Here is a 23,496-nt window from a genome sequence, read left to right as displayed (position 1 = left end):
CTTTGTGATTAATTTCTTGGAATTTATCCTAAGGAAACAAACAAGGATTAAAAACTGTAACAAGGATTTTTATTATATTGTGGTTCATGGGAGTGGGAGAGTAAAAACATTTGCAGTCTATATGACAACACAAAACAAGCATCAAAAGCCAACTTTTTGAAGAACGTTTAAAGACATGGAGAACAGTTCAATGTTTGTGATATAATTTTACAAGAAAAAGCAAGATACAAAAGTATATACAGTTGGGCCTTAATTATTCTAAATATATAATATAACATTAAAAGTAGATTGAAAGGAAATACAAGAATTTTAATAGTCATTATCTTTGATAGGATTAGTGATTTTAAATGTTTCATATGTTTCTGCAATACAGTTTTGTTACATAATAGACCTGTATTGTGTAATATGATAAAGGTACACTATAAATTTCCATTCAAGGTATATTTGACGTAATAATCAGGAAGGTGAATATATCTATTTTGAAAACTCAAGGAAAGCCAAAAGAGTAGATCAAATATTTGATTATTTCCATTCAATGTTGTTGGTTTTTTAAAAAAAAAATACCGTTGACAAAAAAAAAAAAAAAAGGTGTTACACTTGAAATTGTTTCCAAGCATGAAGCAGGAGTAAAAAGAAAGAAAACAATTCTCATTAGCCAAGAAACTCAGCTTCCAGCGCAGCATCAAAGAATTTAATATTCTAAATAGCTGCTACTGACTGGAAGAAAAACTGAAAATCTCATGCAGAGGGCCTTTGAAAAATTGTCCAAATATAAAACTGTTTTATGTTTTTAATTATTGGGATTTGGATTGAGTTGAAATAAATAAATGTTATTATTTATTACAAACCTGTGGTACTAAATTATTTATTACAAACCTGTGGTACTAAATTATTATTATTTATTACAAACCTGTGTACTAAATAAAATAATTATTATTATTTAGTATAAACCTGTGGCTTTCACAGGTTTGTACTCTCTGAATAAAGGAATAAGCTCTTACATGACGAGCCAGTCATAATTGTCAGTCAGATAGATGTTTTGCCTGATGTTTGCCTTAATATCTGAGGATATTAAGCTCCTTGTTTAAAACAAAGTGTGTGTGTGTGTGTGTGTGTGTGTGTGTGTGTGTGTTTTGAAGAAACTTTTGGCAGTGAGGCTGAAAAAGACTGATTTATTTAACAAAAAAAACCACAATTTTTTTGTTAGCAATTTTTATTACCTGTTATAACCTGGGGCTCATTTCCTTTATAGGCGAGTGGCTGAACTGTTTATGTTTGATTTTGAAATTAGTGGAATCCATCTAGACAAAGAAAAGGTACATCTTTCTGCTGTTTTTTTGACTCTTCCAGTTTTACTGACATTTAGTTGATACCATTATTGCTACAGTCCTTGTATATATTGCTTGAATTTGCATATTGCAAAAACGTGCAGGTCTTTTATCTGTTATGAAATTCTTCTATAGATTGTATTTGAATGTAGTCCCCTCTCTGGAAGTTGACCTATCACACCATGATAATTCAGAATTAAGACAGACTTGAGCCAAGTGGAGTGTTTTAGAAAATCATGGAATTAGGATGAGATAGGCAATATCAGGAGAGACTGGCAAGTGAATGGGAAAGCTGATGTCATTGAAGATTGGTAGTACAGGGAATATCACATAAGACCTTACATAAGTGTATTTATTTATATTATATGTGTGTTTGACTGATGGAACAAGCATAGATTACACAGTGTTTACACTGGGATGGAGGCATTCTACCTAGTCCATCCCCTTCATTTTACAGATGTGGAAACAAGACAAAGTGATTTGTTCAAGTTGCCATCCTAACTAACAAATGGACAGTGTTCTTAAAATTTCTAACACTGGCCACTGTTCTTTCTAGCACATAACATCCTGAGAAACCAAGTTCCTCATTTCAGTTGTAAATTCAGAGTTGGAAAAACAGGAGGGACTTGACACCATTGGAAGTTCAGCCTGCCCCATAGTCTCCCCCACTCACCTGTAGTCTAGACTATTATGGCTTTTTGTTTATTTGTTTTAAACAGTAATACATTTTTCCTAGTAAATATGGTAGAATTAAACCACTTACCTATGAAGAGATTAAGTTATCAAAATATCTGGAAAAGTAGAAGGCAGGGCCTTGGAAATATGTATCACATACAATAGATGTTACCATTTTGATAGGTGCTGAGTTTGAGTAATGCTGTAACCCCTCACACATCTGATGAGTTTGTGTGGCGTTAAAGGCTCAGCATGTGATTCCTGGTCTGACCCTGAGCCAGGACGTGCCTTCCCAGCAGCCCATGAGGCTTATGGGCTCTACTGTAAACTCACATTGCCTAAAGTGACCACATTTGCCGCTTTCCAAATCAATTCTTCATTAATACTTCCCTGTAAAATAAAATTTGGGAGTTAGTTGTATTCTTTCCCTTCCTAATATTGTCATATCTTCTAACCAAGTCCTTGCATTGTTCCTACAGTCCTGCATCTGTCTGCATCCCAAAAGCAAATCACCTTGATTCTTATCACCAAACACCTGGGCTGTTCTAAAAGCCTCTGTCTTCCTAACAGTGATTTAACATCAACTGAGTATTTGCTATTTTAAATCGTATGTTTCTCATCAAATCCTCACAACAACTTTGAGCTTGGTGCTACTATTATTCCTGGCCTTTTTTAGACTAAGGCTGTAGAAGTTGTGGGACGTTATTTTATAAGCCAGACAGACTCCAGAGCCTGCATGGCCAGCATGCCACCATCCTGCTGGTCAGTTTTCCCCATCTGTGAACACTGGATTAGTTTTCATAAAGTATTGATTTGTTACTCTCCTGCCCAGAATCCTCCTGTGGACTTCCCATTGTCTAGTGAAGTTAACATGTAACAAAGAGCTCACACTCGTGGCTGTGCTCCGGCTGTCAGCCCCTCATACACAGTGCCCTCCCCCATGTGTTGTGTGCTGTCCTCCTCCTAGGCCTGCTCGCCAGAATTCCCTGGCTGAAGTCCCCATGAAGGCTTCATCCTCACACCACATTGCGAAGCTTTTATCAGTCCCCCAGGTGGAATTTTGTATTCATCTGAACGTATTTTACTTATTTCAGTCATGTGGCATTCTTCTTTACCTTTTGTTGATGATGATGCTGTTATTGTTGTGTTGCTTATCTAAATTCTGGGCTTACAAAGGATCAAGAACATGGATCATGTTTTTTAATGCATATTAGTTTTGGACTCAATAAAAGTATTGAGTGAACGTATGACAAATCATAATAATGCTAGCTATTATCAAATTTGATATCTTCAGAAGGAAGGTTGCTAGTAGAGAATCCATGTGAATAGTTTTAGTTTTTATGTATCCTCATGAAGGATGCTTTTGAAATTTTGCTGACAAATAATATATGTTCAGTTTCACCAGCATAGACATTGCCGCTTTTATCTAACATATTATTACAGTGTAGCTCCTCTTTCCCAGGGAGCAGCTCCCAGGGAACCCCTCAATATTGAATATGCAACTAAAGTAAACCTGCTCAGTTTTTGCCTTGTAACTTCCATGTTTGTTCTCAGAGGTGCTCCGCTAGGACAGGATATAAAGTAGACATGTTCCATTTTTCAAAAGAGAGACCATGAAATAAACCCACCAACAAAATCTATAAATCATCAAAGCCTATGTTCTTTCCAGTTGGTTTCTTATTTATTTATTTATTTATTTATTTTTTGAGGCAGTTTCACTCTTGTTTCCCAGGCTGGAGTGCAATTGGGCAATCTTGGCTACCGCAACCTCTGCCTCCCGGGTTCAAGCGATTCTTCTGCCTCAGCCTCCTGAGTAGCTGGGATTACAGGCATGTGCCACCACGCCCAGCTAATTTTGTATTTTTGGTAGAGACGGGGTTTCTCCACGTTGGTCAGGCTGCTCTCGAACTCCCGACCTCAGGTGATCCACCTGCCTCAGCCTCCCAAAGTGCTGGGATTATAGGCGTGAGCCACTGCACCCGGCCTTAATTTTTAAGGTCTCATACAAATATAACTTATAAGTTTAAATGTAATAGAAACGTTTATTTTTAACATTATTTAATAACACAGAAATTTCATAGAATTTTTGAAGAGTTCAGATTATTGTACATTTCATTGTTACCACAGAATGATGAAGTGATATGCCTGGCAGATCATTGAAGTTGGCATGAACTCAGTTTTGATTTTTCCAGAGATTTTATCAGTAGATAAAATCTTCAAAGTAGTTAATTTTATCACATTTTTTTTTTTCAAAGTAAAAGTTTTGAAGACAATTTTGGAACTGTAATGTGATTTCAAAATCTTGTTCATCTTTTTTGTTATTCCACTTGTTACCATTAGGTGGTGATAAATGGCCATATCAGAAACAAAATAAGCAAAGAGAAATCTGGACTGTAAGGAAATGGGAGTCTCCTAAAACTTTTTTCCATGAAATTTGAATTTTCTATATTGAAATTCTGGGGATATTGATATATACTCAATTTTTTCAGCATCTTATCAAGCATGCCTCTACATCATCTATGTTTATCTTTAAAAAGTATATTAGTATTGTGGCTTAATCATTTTTTAGGAGCATAGAACAGTTTAGAACCTGTTAATTGCTATCTCCTCTCCCAGAAAGATTTGTGTACACTTTCACCTGAAGCCCAACATGAGCCCAGTGCGGGGCCTGTCTAGTTTTTTGGTAACCAGTAACTGAAAATTCATATGCAGAGCCTGTCTAGTTTTTGAGTAACCAATAACTGAAAATTCATATGCAGAGCCTGTCTAGTTTTTGAGTAGCCAATAACTGAAAATTCAGCCCTTCTCCTCCAGTCAGCCTGACTAATTATGTGGTTTCTAGTTTATATTTAATCTTAAAGCATTTATGGCAACCCCTTTGCTAATACACGTTTTCTCAGGTTATTGTGTATTACAAAGATATGACTGCAAGATTAAACCTAAGCAGATGTGTCCGCACCATCCACGTCCTCATCACTGACCATTTGAAGGCCTGACAGGAGCAAGGACCATGTGCCACATGGCAGGGACACAGAGTAGAAGAAAGGACCATGCCCTGGGGTTCCAGTCTGCTTCTTAGACTTCACTGTATCATTCTGTAGCAGCTCAAGCACATGCAAAATCAGAACTTTTTTCCCCCCTGAGACAGGGTCTCGCTTTGTTGCCCAGGTTGCAGTGGTGTGATCGTAGCTCACTGAAGCCTTACCTCCTGGGCCCAAGTGATCCTGCTGCCTCAGCCCCACATAGGGCTGGGACTGCAGGCGTGTGCTACCACACCCAAAATCAGAACTTTTAAAATGTGCTTCCCCCTTCTGGAGGCTCACTACACTTTTGCAAATAACTGTTTTTTTGTTTTTTTTTTGAGGCAGAGTCTCCCTCTGTCTCACAGGCTGGAGTACAGTGGTGCGATCTCGGCTCATTGCAACCTCCGCCTCCTGGGTTTGAGCGATTCTCGTGCCTCAGCCTCTCGAGTAGCTGAGATTATAGGCACGCGCCACCAAGCCCAGCTAATTTTTGTATTTTTGGTAGAGATGGGATTTCACCATGTTGGCCAGACTGGTCTCCAACCCCTGACCTCAAGTGATCTGCCCTCCTTGGCCTCCCAAAGTGCTGGGATTACAGGCGTGAGTCACTGCACCTGGCATGTGTTTTTCAATGTTGTTAATTTCAACAATTAGTTATATAACCTAGACATAAAATAGAACTAGAAGTTATGTAAATCTTAAAACATAGAAACATCAGAAAACCATAAGTATGATCTTTTTGTTAGAATATTAAATATCTGTTAAAAGTAAAATTAATATATTATTTATAATATAGTAACTATATTCATTTTGCTAAACTATTTAATATTTTATTAAATGATAATTCAACTATATATGTTGATTTGACATATTTATATTTTGTTTATTAAATTGTGAAATATTAATTCAAAACGCCTTTAAATAACTTTTACTCCTCCTGCATACAGCGTAAAAGAGCAGTGGACCTCAATGTTAAAATCTTGGATTTGAGTAGTACATTTCTTATGGGAACCAATTTTCCCAACAAGATTGAGAAGCATCTCTTACCAGAACACATTCGTCGTAACTTTACATCTGCTGGGGATCATATCATAATTGATGGTCTCCACGCAGAATCACCGGATGACTTGGTATGTATGTTTCATTCTCTTTGTTGTTTAGGTCCCATTTGTGTGTTGCTACTGTTTTAACCCAAAATTCAGTGATAATATAATAGTATCCTTAAAAACTTTTTAGCATTACTAAGCCCTAAAAATTTAACTTGTGGAATTATTAATGCCATAAACACTTTAAAGAATGAAAATGATTTAATTACTTATATTTCATACAAGACTCCTTATTTTTAAAGTATGATTAATAACACCATGAACTGACATTCTAGACTACAGAGACTTTTAAATTCATGCAGCCTTACTTCTGGTTAAGATGCTTTATAGCATAGAGATCCACGCCCTGGGTAGAGGTTTGCCCCACCGTACCTCAGAACAGTACCCTAGAGCTGCAGTCAAGTATGCTGTTGCATCCCATGCTATTTTATGACTCTGGAAGCTTTATGGCCTCGTGTAGACCATTGCTTTATTTTGAAAGCAGTGATCATCTGCAGATCAAGTGGTGAGCATGAGCCTGTGTTATTGTTGCATAGGACTGTGTGATGATATTTATAGCCTTCACCATTTACTTTTTAAACGTAGGTGCGAGAAGCTGCTTATAAAATTTTTCTTTATCCCAATGCTGGTCAATTGAAATGTTTAGAAGAATTGCTCAGCAGCAGAGATCTTCTGGCAAAGTTGGTGGGGTATTCCACGTTTTCTCACAGGGCTCTCCAAGGAACGATAGCTAAAAATCCAGGTAAGCCTGTTTATCCAACATTTAAGGGCAAAATAGGATTTTTATGAAACTGAGCTTTTGATTTTAAATAGCTGTAAATTAGTGTTCTATTTTTAACACATGTAGAGAACCATTTATTGAGTTTTTCTATGTATTTTTATAGGAACCATTTTTAAATAGAGCTAATAATTTGGCATAATTCTGTCCAACCAAAGAATTTTATTTGATGTGAATGTTGAGAGTAAAATCATAACCTAAATTTTCATTTTGATGTTAGTCTAAATTGTTTTCATTTTAACCCAGTTTCTGTGCTGAATTTGACAAATTGGTTAGAATTAGGGTAAGAGAATGAAAGATCAGTATGTTTACTGAGGTCAAGGTTAAATGTAGGTTAGGTCATATAAAAAACACACAGTCAGATAAGCTTCCTTTTCAGAGAGAAGAGTACTGCTTAGGAAGGTTTGTGCTAGGTGAGGTGTTACGGAAGTGTGTCGTTGGGTTTGTCATAAACTTGCCTTGTGCTATGTTGAGTTCCTTATGATTCATAATGTCTAAGAGAGAATGTTACACAATAATAATATAAATGTACATAATATGTTTTTTCAAAAGCATTTATTAACTTACAGTTGTAATTTAGGTGGTGAGTCAGGAGTAGGGTGGCCATGATGATGGAGCTGCGTGAGACTCAAGGTCTTGGCAGTGAAGTTGCAAGACTTAGTGAGGGTGAGAGGGAGGAGGAGGCATTGTGGTGGGCCCCCTGGGTTTCTGGTTGTACATCTGGTTAGACATTCCACTCACGGACAGAGGGGACACTGGGGGCAGATCACAACCTGAATCCTCGCTTGTCTTTATTCCTTCTGTGCTTATCCCTTCTCACCCTAGCATGTTCCTCTCTTCTCCAAAGTTCTCTAAATGCACTCAATCTTACTTCTTACTCTTTCGTAAACAACTGTTTCCCTTGACCTGTCAAGGCTCTCGGTTAAGCTACAGGCGTGTCACGCTCATTGCGGCCTGGGTTCCCTTGCTCGTGTCACTCTCCTACGGAGAGCAGCTTTTCTTCCTGGTCTGCCTGTTAAAATCTTACCCCATATTTTTAGTGCTCAGCTCAAAACCCACCTCTTTCATGAAGCTGGTTAAACTTTTTCACTTTCCTTGGACTCCTTTGTCCCCGAACCCTTAAAACACTTACAATTTTTTTCATATAATCGAAGCTCCTAAACAGATATAATATGTATGTTATGTATTAAATGTGTGTTTTTAGTGTATGTTTTTTCTTTTTTTGTAAGTATCAGTTTGGTGAAAAGTATGTTTTTCTGTACTCGCTGTTGTCAACAGTTTGATTATAATAGTACCATATTTTTATTTTATATTTATATAAAATAATAATATTAGAATATCATTCAGTGCTTATCCTGTTGTTATCTCATTTCCTTCCTCTGCAGCTTTGTGAGGTAGGTATTTGTATTCATGTCACAGATAAGGAATCTAAGGTTAGGTTATATTGCTAAAATGTGGCAGAACTGAAGCCTAAACACATATTCTACATTTATGGTTTTCCACAGGCTGCTTGAGACCTAATGCCCTATGTTTTATATCATCTACATCCCCCTTTTGTTTATTAATTCAGCAAATATTTACTGATTGCCCACTATATGTCAGATATTATTCTCGGTCAGGGAAATAAGTCAGTGTATAAAGCAGAAGAAAATTCCTATCCTTATGCAGTTTACATTCTTGGGAGCAAGGGAAGACAGTTAAGAACGAAATAAGTAGATAAAGTGTGTGGTATGTTATTAGTTAATACAAGCCGTGGAGAAAACTGAACAGGGAAGGGGATAAGGTATGGGGCATGTAGGCTGGTGTTGGAGTTTTAGAGAGCATTGTTGGAGGGCTCACTTAGAATGTGGAATGTGAGCGTGCTCTTGACAGACACAAGCGTGAGGCTGTGGCTCTTGAGGGGAGAAAGGTTTCACGCAGAGTCACTATCAAGTGCTAAGGTCTTGAGGCAGAAAAATGCCTGCCACGTTTGAGGAGGGCAGAGTGGCTGAAGCGCAGCGTGTGCAAGGAGAGTGGCGAGAGGTGGGAACAGACTGATAAGGGGCGGCATTAAGTAGAGACTTGATGCAAGTGCAGCAGGTCACTGTGGGGGTTGGGGCAGAGGAGTGAGATGATCTGACTCCAGTGCTAATGGTGAGTCCGTGCTGCTGTTCCTGAGAGAAGACTGCAGCAGGGCCAGGGTAGAAGAGGGCCTGTTTAGATGCTGTTTTGCAGTAACCATGATGAGAAGTGTTGGCATCTTGACCAGGTGGTAGCAGGGAAGGTGGTAAGATGTGATCAGATTCTGGATACAGAGTATTTGGAAGAGGGAGCCAACATTTTCGACCTAAGCAACTAGAAAGAGAGTGAGTTACTACTGTTAACTAAGATTGGGAGGACCGGGAACTTGGTTTGGTTCAAGTTAAGTTTGAGATACCAAATGAGGTTCAAGTGGTGAAGTTGGGTAGGCAGTTAGATGGAGTGTGGAGTTCTGAGCTTCATATGTAAGTCTGAACCTCTAAAATGAGATTCTGATACCACTAAGAGAGTGAACTTAAAGAACAAGTCCAAGGACTGCGCTCTGGGGCCTTCAAGTTTAAGAGGCCAGGCATGTGAGGAACTGCTAGTTAACGCTGCCAGATGTAACGGCCACTAAGGGAGGTGGAAAGTGATTACAGGGTGTGGTCCTGGAGGCCACGCAGAAGGTCTGTCTACAGGAGAAGGGAGAGATCAGCTGACTTATGCTGTGGCCAGGTCAGATGTGAGGAGGGCTGGGCATGACCACTGGCTGTAGCAGCGTGGAGCTCACTGGACCTGCAGCACCCAGCTCCAGATTCCGTGACTGGCAGGTCACCCTTGTGCACTAAGTGCTTGGTGTGCTGATGTATTGGCAGGGGGCTGTTGTGCACATCATCACATAAGATGTGCCCTGGGTCCTTGGGGATTTAAAGCTTAGTTGAGGAGATGGATATATGCCTATAAAAAGATAAATAATAATAGAGGTTGGCACGTTTTTGGTGTCAATGGAGTAGTACAGACAAAACAATGCCATGGGATTTAGGAGCTCGGGGCATTTGTCAGATGCATCTGTGGCTGTGGAAGGCGCCCTGAGGGAAATGAAACTGTCATGCACAGTGATGGAGTGAGTCCTCAGCAGAGCAGAAGGAAGACAGAGAGGCTGACTGAGGCTAAGGTGGGCATTCATGTGGCCAGTGAATGAGGAGGTAACTGCGGTGAGGCACTTAGTGGGGGGTTTCAAACTGAATCTTAATATGACAATTCTCTGGGGACACTAATTGAGGCAGGCCAGGTGCGGTGTCTCATTCCTGTAATCTCAGCACTTTGGGAGGCTGAGGCGGGCAGATCACTTGAGGTCAGGAGTTCAAGACCAGCCTGGCCAACATGGTGAAACCCCATCTCTACTAAAAATACAAAAATTAATTGGGCACGGTGGCGGGTGCCTGTAATCCCAGCTACTCAGGAAGCTGAGACAGGAGAATCGATTGAACCCTGGGAGGCAGAGGTTGCAGTGAGCCGAGATGGGACTTCTGCACTCCAGCCTGGGCGACAGAGCAAGACTCCGTCTCAAAAAAAAAAAAAAGATTAATTGAGGCAGATTCTTCACATGTAAAATGACTGGAAGAATAAGATGGGTGAATGTTAAAACATGGTTATTAAGAAATAAAACGTATACAAGCATACATAGGGATTCATTTGAAAACAGTTTGGTATGGTACCTGGAATATAATCCTAAAATGAGATTTCATTGTTGACTAAATAATGTCTTTGTTCCCCAAAAATTCCTATTGTTGTTTCATATGGCACATGAGCCAGTGTTTTCAGAATTCGTATACACAGGACTTGTTAAGTATTGACAGTGGCAAGAAACCTCATGGTTTGGGTTTAGGTTAACCACCATTATTTATTTCCTTAGTCTTTTATTTCACTCAAAAGGAGATAACTTAAATTGAAGAGAGGGCAGGAAACTTAAAACTGTATAAAAGATTATCTGGAAAATACAAACATAGTGTTTGTGGTGAACTAAAATACATATGAAAGCTCTGTACACATAAGTCAGTGATAAAAAGTGCTACATTCAGAAATACTTGCAAAACATTTCCTCTTGTGGGAAACGGTGATAATTCTACTGCACTGCCTTTATGGGTTTGTAAATTATGACAACTATGGCAGAAGTATTTTAATAAAAATACTTTAAAAATTCTATCAGAAGTTAATATTTATTTTTCTTATTTTGCTATTTTTTTATATTTATCCTGAATAGATTATTCTACAGTTGTATATAACAATAAAATTGTTATCAAGAAAAACATTGATTTTAAAAAATTTATTTCAGGGAATTATACTTCTACACTGCACCTGTTTTTATGAACAAAGCAGTCTAGATATCTTTAAAACTCTGAAAACGTCAGACATGTCTAAGAACTTTTTTTCTTACACATATGAATAGATAGAAACACCTTGAAATTTTGTACTTTTTTCTTTAGCCTCCCATTAACTCTTTTTTTTTTTTTTTGAGATGGAGTCTCACTTTCTTGCCCAGGCTGGAGTACAGTGGCACAGTCTGGGCTCACTATAGTCTCTACCTCCTGGGTTCAAGCTATTCTCCTGCCTTAGCCTCCCAAGTAGCTGGGACTATAGGCATGCACCACCACGCCCGGCTAATTTTTGTATTTTTGGTAGAGATGGGGTTTCAGCCTGTTGGCCTTGCTGGTCTTGAACTCCTGACCTCAGGTGATCCACCCCCCGCCCTCAGCCTCCCAAAGTACTAGGATTACAGGCATGAGCCACCTGGTCCCATTAACTCTTTTAATTTTGGGATAGAATCTGACGCTGTGGATTATTAGTATGCCAATTTAATTTTTTTCTGATTAAAAGATCATCATCACCTAGAAGCATTTACTATATGTTTGGTATATGTTGGTAGCTCTACTTCCCTTTGAAAATCATCACTTTAAGGGAATTGTGGTATATAGATTATGATCATCACATAATAATTTTAACAGATATGTTCATTTTATTTCACATAATTGAAGATATTTTCTTTTGGATTTCGTTTTAGAGACTGTCATGCAGTTCCTTGAAAAACTATCTGACAAACTTTCTGAAAGGTTAGTTTTTATTCTACTATTTAGTTTTTTGGTTATATGTTATTTAGTCTTTTTAAAGAAGACTTGATTTATAAAAAATTAGGAAGTGACCTAGAATATAAGTTTTGGCATATTGGACCAGACCACTATGAGACATACTTTAAAAGGCCATAGTTGTCTTCCTTATGTGCCATTCTTGAAAACATAAGCTGTCCCCTTTCATTAAACAATTGTTTTTAGAAATTCATCTTTCATTTGCACTTTAAAAATCTTTACCAAAATGTTTTTGAAACTATTTATTTTAACTTGTACCATGAATTTTATGACAAGTTCATAAAGTAGTATTTCTCTTCTTTTGGCCTAAATACAGGAGGCTCATGGATGTGGTGTCTTTTTAATTTTGTGTAGTATTTTAAGGATGTTCTATCTCAACATTTGTAATTTCAAGCTGAAGTGTTCTACTGCCTTTGGTGTGTCCGTTTGTTATAACAAGTTGAGTGTCCCTTATCTGAAATGCTTGGGACCACACATGTTTTGGATTTCATTTTTTGGGGGGGAGTTCGGAATATTTGCATATACATAATGAGATATCTTGGGGATGGGACCCAAGTCTAAACACGAAATTCATTTATGTTTCATATACACCTTATACACATAGCCTGAAGATAATTTTATACAGTGTTTTTAATAATTTTGTGCCTGAAACAAAGTTTTGGCTGCAACCTATCACATGACATCACATGTGGAATTTTCCACTTGTACCATCATGTCAGTGCTGAGAAAGTTTCAGATTTTCAGATTAGGGAGGCTCAACCTGTATTCCTGCCTCCCCTGCCCCTCCCCTGCTCAGTGCCTTCGATCATACACTTGCCCTTCACTGGCCCTCTTCTAGGCCTTAGTTGAGAGGCAGCACACCTTTAGGTACTAAGGATTCTAGGAAGAAGCAGTCACCGTTTGTAAAAAAGGATGATGTTTTCTCTTTTTCTCTTGTAATGCTGTCTAAAATTTTGTTTGCCTGTTTTGGCTACACCAACACAATGGATCTTGGCTCACATTTCTGTTTTGGACTATAAACTCATGCCTTAGAACTCATTCTTCTCTAGTTTGGATTATGTTTATAAATTCTAAAATTTTCTTTTAATGATCCTGGTGAACCACTGTGTCTTTGATACAATAAAGAAAGAGGGTTAGTTATGCACTTATTGAGGATTTATCCTGCTTTACTTAGTTAAGTATTAGTAGTCTTTCTCTACATAGCTATAGATTTTAGAGCAAGCATAGCTTCATCATTTTACAGGTATATATAGGAATTAATTCCAATGTACATGTCATATTCTATAAATATTAAATACCTATTTAATTATTGACCAGCTAGAGTTTTTCCATAGGGGAAAAATGACTAGAAATCTTAAATGTAGCCAATGATAAAATTCCTTTCTAGGAGTTAATTTGTTAAGTCTCTTTTAAAGGTATAGCAAAAAGTAGTGATTTAAAGTTTGCTGATTAATGCTTTGCATATTTGTAATGACATTGCTAGTTTTTCCAAGCTTTACTACTCTTGAGACATTTATCCACCATGATGCTTTTTAAGGTAGAAATTGCAGTAATATGCTGCTTTATATATTGTTATTTCTCATGACACTTAGGTAAAATTTGGATTAATAGTGATTTATATGTGCACTACTAATTGTATCTAATCTTATGAATATTGGAATGTAACATAAGCAAACTAGTCCTTTCATAATGTAATTGTTAAAATTTTGTCCTAACAAGTAATGATAAACGTGTTTTATAGAACTCTGAAAGATTTTGAGATGATACGAGGGATGAAAATGAAACTGAATCCTCAAAATTCCGTAAGTATGTTGGAATATTTTTATTATAATATAAACAGTCTGTCAACTGAAATCAATATCTTTTGATTCAGGAACTTTCTTGTGATAGGCTACAGGTCCATTTAGTCTTGTTTCTGATCCTCGGTTTTGGTGAATAAAGATGTTGAAATATTTGATTCTTATGTCCCAAACTGATGTTGCCTGTACATACAGCATTTTTGTTGAGGAGTCGACATATTTTATGTATATACACTAACACAATGTGTATATATTCATGCAAAGACTGCTTTCATTCTGTGGAATGTTGGCTTCTCAGTTTGAAGCAGACTTTAAGGAGACTCAGTGGAGGCTTCATCTGGCAGGTGGCAATTTTAACCATCAGTGTTAATGTTGCAGTTCATTTGCTTATTTGTTAGCTAATTTATGGTGCCCAATTGAGTATTTGACTAACAAAGTATACCACATTCTAAAAACACTTAAGTGTTGTTTTCAATCATATGATTATATGATCTTCCTTATGTGATCCAAGAGTATAGACAAGTATTGTTATGGCCAGAATGCTGCCCAGGTGATTGGGGGAGTGCCCTGAAAAGTGTCGAGAGTCCGGATATTAGGACTCATTCCCATTTGGTTCTAGGGCACTACAGGATTGCCGGGGTTGTCTACACCATTCTTTTCCAAATGCTGTTATTAATTCTTGACTTAGTTGCTGCTGCCAGAGCCATAGTCATAAGGAAGATTTAGGGAAATGGGCCTTGCAGATTTACAAACTGTTTACTAGCTTCCCAGATAAAGCCACTAGGAAACAGATTAATCCCATTAAACTCAGCGATGTGTAGAGTAGCATGTCAGTCTGTTAATTTATGGAAGGAGCTGTGTCTAGCAAAGTAACTACTGTTAGTCATCTGCACAGTCATCTGCACACCTTGACCTGGTAGGTAGGCTTATTTGGGAAACCAGATAATAGGTAAGAATTTAGTTTGGTGACTATAGAAACAGAAAAATAAAAAACAAAATGTGTTGCCAAAAGCTAATTCAGTAAAAGTGAATATGACTTTAAACTGTTATCTGTAGATATTTGTATATAGCTTATGGATACAATTATTCTGCAGATATTTGTGAAATGCCCAATCTCCTCATGAAGTCCCTGCTTTGGTGAATGGTGCCACCATTCACCCTGCTGCTCTGGTCAGGACCTATACTTAATCCAGACCAGTGGTTCTCAAAGTGTGGTTCCTGGACCAGAAGCAGTAGCATCACATGGGAACCTGTTAGAAATGCAAATTCTTGAGCCCCACCTCAGACCCACTGAATCAAAAACTGGGGTGAGCTCCACAATCTGTGTTTCAACAAGCACCCCAGGCACTGCACACTCCCCTCCCCCATAATCATTTGTTAGGTCCTGCAGATTCTCCCTCCCTGTGAACTCTTGTGTCTTCTCCTGTGCCCATTGCCATAGCCTGGGTTGGGATCATTATTCTCACCCAGATGGTAACTGGGATTGCCTAACTGGTTTCTAGCCTTTTGTTTTTGCTCCACTCGAAGCCATCTTGGATTCAGACAGTTTAGCCATGTATGTAGCCCAGTGTTAGGCATAGAATTGGTTGTCAACACTTATTTGAACTATGAATGAATAATGAATGAATGAATTGCCACCAGAGGGTTTTGTCTAAAAAGCAGATCTGATCTTGTCACTCTGTTGTTTAAAATTCTTCAGTAGCTCCTGGTTATTCTCCAGTTTCCCTTCCTACTGCCCTGCTGCTCCCACCAAGCCCTCATGATTTGGCCCTTGCCTCCTTCTCTAGCTTCATCTTCTGCTGCCCCTCCAAGCCGAGGCTGTGTTCTTTGCTCTCTCCTAATACCTGTGTGATGCTCATGTGATCTCTATTCACTTAGTTTTGCTTTCTTTCCTTGCTTTGCTTTCTTTGATTCTTTAATTTGAATTAATATTTACGTGCCGGCCACATAAATATGGCATGGTGAGCAGCTTCCAGTCATTTACAAACACCACCTACAGGAATGCCTTTCTCCCTTTCTCATCTGGATTAACTGCTTCTATCATAAAACTCAATTCAGGCTTTGCCTTCTTGAGAACATTTCCTAACCTTCCGCTGTGATTTAAATACTCTTCTTGTGGGCTGTGTTTTACATGGCACAATGCAGACATGACATACTGTCCTCTGATTGTTGAGTCACTTGCCCTTCTACTGCCTAGGCTATCATCCTCTTGTTTTTGTCTCATTACAGCCTGCACTCTGTCTGCATCTAGCAGATAGCAAATAATCATATGTTAGAGAAAATGTGTGCCAGGACCAGAACACTGTGGGGCTAGGGTTCCATGGACGCAGTCCCTGCCCTTCAGGCACTCATGGGGAGAAAGAAAATAAGCCTACAAGTATCTTAGGTTGTCATGCATCCCATGATATAAGTATTACCATGGAATATGGGAAATAACACCTTGTTATTGGAGGAGATTATGCCTAAACTGAAATGTTAAAGGATAATGGTAATAAGGAGAGTAGCCAACATTTGTTGAGCCCTTACTCAATGCCAGATATTCTACTTAATAGTTTAAGTACATTCAGCAATCTTCTTTGGGAGGTACTGTTGATTCTTTCAACAAATATTTACTGAGTGACTACCCTGGGCCAGGTACTGTTCAGGGGACAGGAATGTAATAGGGAAGGATGCAAACAAAGTCCCTGTCATCATGCAGTTTATAGTCTGGTATGGATTGGAAACTTGAGCCCAGGCAGTCTGTCTTCACAGCCTGGTCTCTTAACCACTCTTTTGTCCACCTGGACACCTAGAAGGAAGGACAGTCATTCAAGTATTCAAGCTTTCCCTTCTTTCAGTATTATGTGCCAATCATCAAAAGCAACTAGTACTATAGTACTTCTTTATGACATATTTTCTTTGCCAAGATTAGAGTTAATTCTGCCTTGGTTACATTTTAAATTGCTGCTTTCATTTTTGATATCTACCCAAAGCTTCTTGCTTAGATTTAGAAAGAACCTTAATCTTACCTTTAGTACACTCATCTTACCTGCAGTGTGTTTTATGGATTAATACATGGGTTACATTTTGGGAAAAATTTCATTATGGCTAATATAATTCGTTAATGTTTACTTTTGTTAGATACCACTTCAGAATGACATTTGTTTGTCTTTTCCCCAGATTCTGGGGTAGGTCTTAGTTATACTTCACTATCCTTTGATTACAGGGAAGTCAAAATAAGGAGCCAGGTATTTTCTGCCAAGCTATCAATTTTTTAAGGGATTCTATAAAATTGTTCTGATTTACATGAACAGTAGCTGGTTTACATTCTATAGGCTGGCCACGTTGCTGATAAAAACTATGAAAGAGTCAGTAGCTTTCCGTAACAGTGAATTATTCCATTGTAGGAAGTAATGCCCTGGGACCCCCCCTACTACAGTGGTGTGATTCGTGCAGAAAGGTAAGTTTTTCAAGAAATACCCGTACAGGAAAAGGAAAAAGGAAACTAATGTTTATTCAGCAGCTACTGTCATCCACTGAGTCGCCCACAGTACAAACCCTTCCCCTGACACCATTCTTTCTGCTGGCGTGGTCTGCTCCACTCATGTATTCTTCAGCTGCTTGTATCATTTCCTTGTTTAAAATTCTACAATCTGGTCCCTCTCCAGCTCTGCCCTTGCGTAGCTTTCTGGTTCTCTTCCTAGGGTGTGAGCATTGCTGGAATCCTTGTTGTATCCCATTGCTGGCCCAGAGTAGGGGCTCAGCATGTGTTTACTGAACCAGTAAAGGAATAAAGTGGTACATGGCATGGTACTACGTTATTTTCCTTTTTTTTTTTTTTTTTTTTTTTTTTTTTTTTGAGGCGGAGTCTTGCTCTCTCCCAGGCTGGAGTGCAGTGGCGCTCTTATGTTTTCTCATTTTTATTTGGACACATATATTGTCAACACATTATTGGTCCATCTGGAAGGATATAAGTGAAATAAAGATTTAAGGAACTTAAGTTGACAGAAGTACTCCTCTGGCTTCTATATCCTCCTGTGTTTATTACATTGGAGAAAAGTAGGTATGCCCTTCTCTCCCTACAGACACACTATTTCTGTAATTTTTATGTTATAAACCCAAGAAATAGAGCTCTTTTCACAGTGAACACACTTTAAAATGTTTATAGCTGAAGCAACTTTATATACCCAATAGGAATTTTTTTAAAAAAATCTCAGAATCCTACTCTTTAACAACTTATTAACATTTTTCCCTTGTAGTTAGTTTTTGAGATATGCTGTTTAAGTAGGAGAGTTAAGGTTGATTTAGGTAATAGAAGAAAATGTAAGTTTTTTGGGTTTTTTTCCTCATTAAAGCATACCAGCATGTACTGTGATGATATGTGTATTTATTTGGTATTAAGCTTTAAAATATTTTTATTACTATGCATTATTGAAGCATCAAGTAAAGCATAGTAGGTACTTCTCCAAAATAAGAAGTATTTGCTTAATTATTTATTTCGGCATTTGTCATAAAAACAGAAAACAATAACTTTCTATATTCTTTTCTATACCAGCAGGATGAGGTAGCCTAAGATCAATTAGTGTTTTGAAGCACTTACTCACTTAATTTTCATTTATTTTCCTCTCTTTGGTCTCCATCTATCACTGCTGCCAAAACCATTTTTACTTACAAGGCATAATTGTGTCCTAACCTTTAGTTAAGAATATTTGGTCAGATACTATTTTTTATTTTTATTTTTCATTAAACAACTCTTTTTAGAGACAGGGTCTCACTTTGTCGCCCAGGCCAAAGTACAGTGGCGTAATCATGTCTCACTGTAGCCTCAACCTCCTAGGTTCCAGCAGCCCTCCTGCCTCAGCCTCCCAAGTAGCTGGCACTACAGGTGTGTACCACCATACCCAGCTGATTTTTAAATTTTTTTGTAGAGATATAGGTTCTTGCTGCGTTGCCCAGGTTGGTTAGCTACCATTTTTTAAAAAATGTATCTCAAATTCAGCATCAGTCTTTTTTTTAGTGAAAACACATAAACTGTTATCCAGAATCTATAATAATTTGGTTATGGTAAACAACGAGGGTTTAGAATATATTTGTTTTACAAAATTGTTTTCTGGTTGCAGAACTTGAAACCCTGCTCCCTATAGTTGCATTAAAAAATAAAATGTCTCTTTTAAAATTCTGTCAAAGAAAGATTTGGCTTGGTTGTTTCACCTGTTAAAGATGTAGCATAAATCAGTAATAAAATTTATTTGTACTTTCCATGTTTATGTAAAGCATTTGATTTTTGACATTGGAGAGTAATGTAAATTAAATATATTTAATATTAAATATTCTAATTTTTAGAATTCTAATTTTAATTCTCAATATTTAGAATATTAAATATTCTAATTTAATAAATATTCTAATTTTTGCTACTCTCATTTTTATCAGGTATTCCTTTCATATCATGTCCCCAATACCTGATTATTTTCATTAATGCCTTGGCCTTAAATATAAGTGATAGTTTTTTCACTAACTAGACTCTGTAAATATAGCATGCCCAAATGGTGGTTCCGAGGTAGGAGATCAGCAGGACTTGTTTTCTGGTCACAACCTCCTGACCAGAACAGGATCTGGTCCAAACAGAATGAAGTAAAGAAACCAGCCCAGACCAACAGATGGCAAGGAAAGGGATTTCTGGCTGCCGTCACTACTCATTAGCATAATTCACTCCCACCAGCGCCTTGACAGTTTACTAGTGCCAAGGCCAATGACCGGGAAGTTAGCACCCCCTTCCTAGAAAGTTCTGAATAATCTACCCCCAATTTGCATTAACCCACCCCTTAATTTGCATTTAAATAACAGTGGGTATAAATATAGCTGCCAACAGCCCACAAGCCTGGCTCTGGGCGCACTGTAGGATCTGATCACAACCTACTTTTGTTTTACAGAAAGAAACATCTCTACTCACATTTATTTGTTCTGATTTTTCTTCCCCCCCTGCTCTTCCTCCACAGTTTATCCCAGCCAAACCCCTTTCTGTCTCAAAGGCAGAACCTCTGTCAGGGGAGCAGTGGGTTCCCATTGCCTCCCTGGTTTGTCTTACACATCTGTGACATCTTGCCAGGTGTCCATGAAGCTGCTGAGTCTGCACTAGCCTTGTGTAGCTCCTGGCTCCGCTGTGCTAACAGCCTGTGTGCTACACAGTTGACCTGCTAAGATGTTCTGGATGTTAAATATGTCTTGTCAACCATATTTTAAAGCTCTGTAAGAACAAACATTCTGGACCCTCAGTAAATACATACTAATTCATAGCCCCTATTCAAACTTGTATCTAGACCAGTAACCATGAAAAGCAATCCAGTGATGAGGTTTTTTAGAAAGAGAATGCCATGTTTTTGCATGACATGTTTGCAGTGCTCACTGGTTGATGGAGTCTTCCACCTGCTTGCTAAGTCCTTGAAATCACCAGGTATGCTGGGAACACAATGTAGTCTGCCAGATATCCATGTGGGGCTTTAGCTTATTTTAAAGTTTTAATACTAATTTATTTATTTGACTATTAACTCAGTAAAAGAACCAGGAAAAGGGATGCAGAAATGCATCAGAAGGGGTTGTAAGAATCGGGTTTTAAAAATCTATTTTAAGTAGCTTAATAGGCTACTGAGTTTTGGTTTGAGGCTTCAGTAATCTTGATTGACAAGAGGAGGCTGCTGCACAGGTAATGGATGAGAAAAGAAAGGAAAAATATCATAGGTTGGGTTTGGGGTTAGAAGAGTGGAACAAAGTGAAGATTTCTAAATCCTTGTTAAATTCATCACCTTTCAAGTAAAGACTTAAATGTGTGGCTTGACACAAAATGAAATATAGAAGGGGCTTTCCTTGATTCGAGCCTTTTTTTCAAGTTAACCTCAGGGAGTCTTTTGCTTTTATGTTAAATACCTCAGATTTATTTCAAGTTTTTAATGTTCATCTAAAGAAAAGAACCTGTTTAGAAGCAGGAGGAGAAATTAACATGTTTTAAAAGTGCCAAAGGTTGATCCTGGAAAATACCGTAGTAGTATAAGTGACTGTCAGCAAGTCTTAAAGAGCAGCTCATTTTTCCTTTTTAAAGCTTTATTGTAAGATTCTTCATGGAAGAGTAACATTACGTCTTTAGATAAGAAAATAAATTATTTTATTTGAAATTAAATTTTATTTTTGATTAGGCAATACATTCACATGGCTCAAAAAATCAACAATGTTAAGAAGTATTAATTGAGAATACTCATCTCTACCTCTACCCCAGAAGTCACCACTTTTAAGTTGTTTAATGTATCCTTCCAGTGTTTGGATTTTGTTTTTGATGCTTTGGAAACACTGTTTCTTTTCTGTGAGTAATGAGTTTCAGTATTTCATTTATTTTGGTGCTATTTTTGTTTGTTTGTTTATTGTTTTTTTTTCTTTTTTTTTGAGACAGAATCTTCCTCTGTTGCCCAGGCTGGAGTGCAGTGACGTGATCTCAGCTCGCTGCAACCTCTGCCTCCTGGGTTCAAGTGATTCTCCTGCCTCAGCCTCCCGAGTAGCAGGGATTACAGGCATGCACCACCACACCCAGCTAATTTTTGTATTTTTAGTAGAGACAGAGTTTCACCATTTTGGCCAGGCTGATCTCAAATTCCTAGCCTCAAGTGATCCGCCTGCCTCAGCCTCCCAAAGTGCTGGGATTACAGGCATGAGCCACCACACCCTGCCAATTTTGGTGCTATTTTTAAATTAGGATATCACTGGGAAAGGGAATTCAGTATTGTCTATTCCTTGCTAAGATATATTCTTAAAATCTCAAGCGCATTCACATAATGAAATACAGATGTTTTGTGTTTTAAACTATTCAAAAAATGGGCTCTCACAGAAGGACCTTTTTTTTTTTTGATGTGAGAAATCTCATGCTTTGTTAGTATAGGATTAGTGATCTTGGTGGTTTTAAATTTTTAAAAATTAACCTTTATTATGAAAACTTTCAAAATAAACAAATAGGAAATGGATGATGGCTCAGTCAAAAGAAAAAGAACAAAGAAAAAATTGTTTAAGAAAAAAATGAATTAAACAAACAGAAGTAGAGCAATATAAGTAACCTCTGCATATTGATCTCCCAGATTCTACAAAAAAAAAAAAAACAAAAAAATTAGCCCGGCTAATTTTTTGTATTTTTAGTAGAGACGGGGTTTCACCGTGTTAGCCAGGATGGTCTCGATCTGCTGACCTCGTGATCCGCCCACCTCAGCCTCCCAAAGTGCTGGGATTACAGGCGTGAGCCACCGCGCCCGGCCAATTACCAAGATTTTTCTATGTTTGCTTCATTTGTCTCTTTTTTCAGTTTTCTTCTTTCTTTGCTCTTCTTTTCCTTCTTCCTTCCCTCCCTGCTTTCCTTCCTTTCTCTTTTCTCATTACTAATGTACAGTCATGTGTCACTTAATGACAGGGATACATTCTGAGAAATGCATCGTGGGCTGGGCACAGTGGCTCATGCCTGTAATCCCAGCACTTTGGGAGGCTGAGGCGGGTGGATCACGGGGTCAGGAGTTCAAGACCAGCCTGGCCAACATAGTGAAACCCTGTCTCTACTAAAAATACAACAACAAAAAATTAGCCGGGCATGGCGGCATGTGCCTGTAGTCCCAGCTACTTGGGAGGCTGAGGCAGGAGAATTGCTTGAACCCGGGAGATGGAGGTTGCAGTAAGCAGAGATCATGACACTGCACTCCAGTTTGGGCAACAGAGTGAGACTTTGTCTCAGAAAAAAAAAAAAAAAAAAAAAGCATCGTTAGGCACTTTTGTCATTGTATGATCTTAGAGTGCACTTACACAAACCTAAGGGTATAGCCTACACACACGCCTATGCTCTCTGGTATAGCCTGTCGCTCCTAGGCTACAAACCTGCACAGAATGTTACCATACTGAAAACTGTAGGCAGCTGCAACACAATGATAAGTATATATGCATCTAAACATGGAAAAGGTATGGTGAAAATAGGTATAAAAGATAAAAAATGGTATACCTGTATAGGGCTCTTACCACAAATGGAGCTTGCAGGACTGGAAGTTGCTCTGGGTGAGTCTGTGAGTGAGTGGTGGTGAGTGTGAAGGCCTAGGACATTACCGTACACCATTATTGACTTTATAGACACTGTACACTTAGGCTACACTAAATTTATAGAAAGATATGGTTCTTTCTTCAATAATAAATTAACTTTTGCTTCCTGTAACTTTTTTTACCTTATAAACTTTTTAGTTTTTAAAAACTTTTTGATACTTTTGTAATAATATTTAGCTTGAAACACAAGCACATTGTATAGATGAACAACAATATTTTCTCTTTTTTTAATCCTTACTCTATAAACTTTTTTCTATTAAAAATTTTTTTTTGTACTTTTTAAATTTTTTGGTTATAAACCAAGACACAAACATACACATTAGCCAAGGCTTACACAGGGTCAGAATCATCAACATCACGGTCTTCCACCTCCACATCTTGTCCTACTAGAAGGTCTGCAAGGGAAATAACAGGCATGGAGCTGCCATCCCCTGTGATAACAATGCCTTCTTCTGGAATCCCTCCTGAAGGACCGGCCTGAGGCTGTTTCACAGTTAACTTAGAAGGAGTACACCAAAATAGTGATAGAAAGTATAGTGTAGTTAATACATGAATC

At 38.0% G+C, this 23,496-nt stretch overlaps 1 protein-coding gene across 6 annotated transcripts in view; it reads left to right on the top strand.

Annotated features, from left to right (window-relative positions):
• The window catches only part of MIPEP (mitochondrial intermediate peptidase), a 166,869-nt gene that overhangs the window by 13,446 nt on the left and 129,927 nt on the right, over window positions 1–23,496 (top strand). For all 6 annotated transcript variants that reach the window (XR_010150380.1, XR_010150381.1, XR_010150382.1 and 3 more), the window contains exons 5-10: window positions 1,253–1,316; window positions 5,974–6,156; window positions 6,718–6,874; window positions 11,970–12,018; window positions 13,793–13,853; window positions 17,237–17,289. Coding sequence is in view for 3 of the 6 variants with exons in the window: in XM_024348473.3 (XP_024204241.1) it covers window positions 1,253–1,316; window positions 5,974–6,156; window positions 6,718–6,874; window positions 11,970–12,018; window positions 13,793–13,853; window positions 17,237–17,289 (567 nt within the window). In the remaining 3 variants the exon portion in view is untranslated. The remainder of the gene's footprint in view (window positions 1–1,252; window positions 1,317–5,973; window positions 6,157–6,717; window positions 6,875–11,969; window positions 12,019–13,792; window positions 13,854–17,236; window positions 17,290–23,496) is intronic.

This window comes from Pan troglodytes, chromosome 14, assembly GCF_028858775.2.
Source record: "Pan troglodytes isolate AG18354 chromosome 14, NHGRI_mPanTro3-v2.0_pri, whole genome shotgun sequence".
Lineage (NCBI taxonomy): Eukaryota > Metazoa > Chordata > Mammalia > Primates > Hominidae > Pan > Pan troglodytes.
The sequence above is the reverse complement of the archived record's forward strand: the minus strand, read 5'-3'. Positions and strand labels throughout refer to the sequence as shown.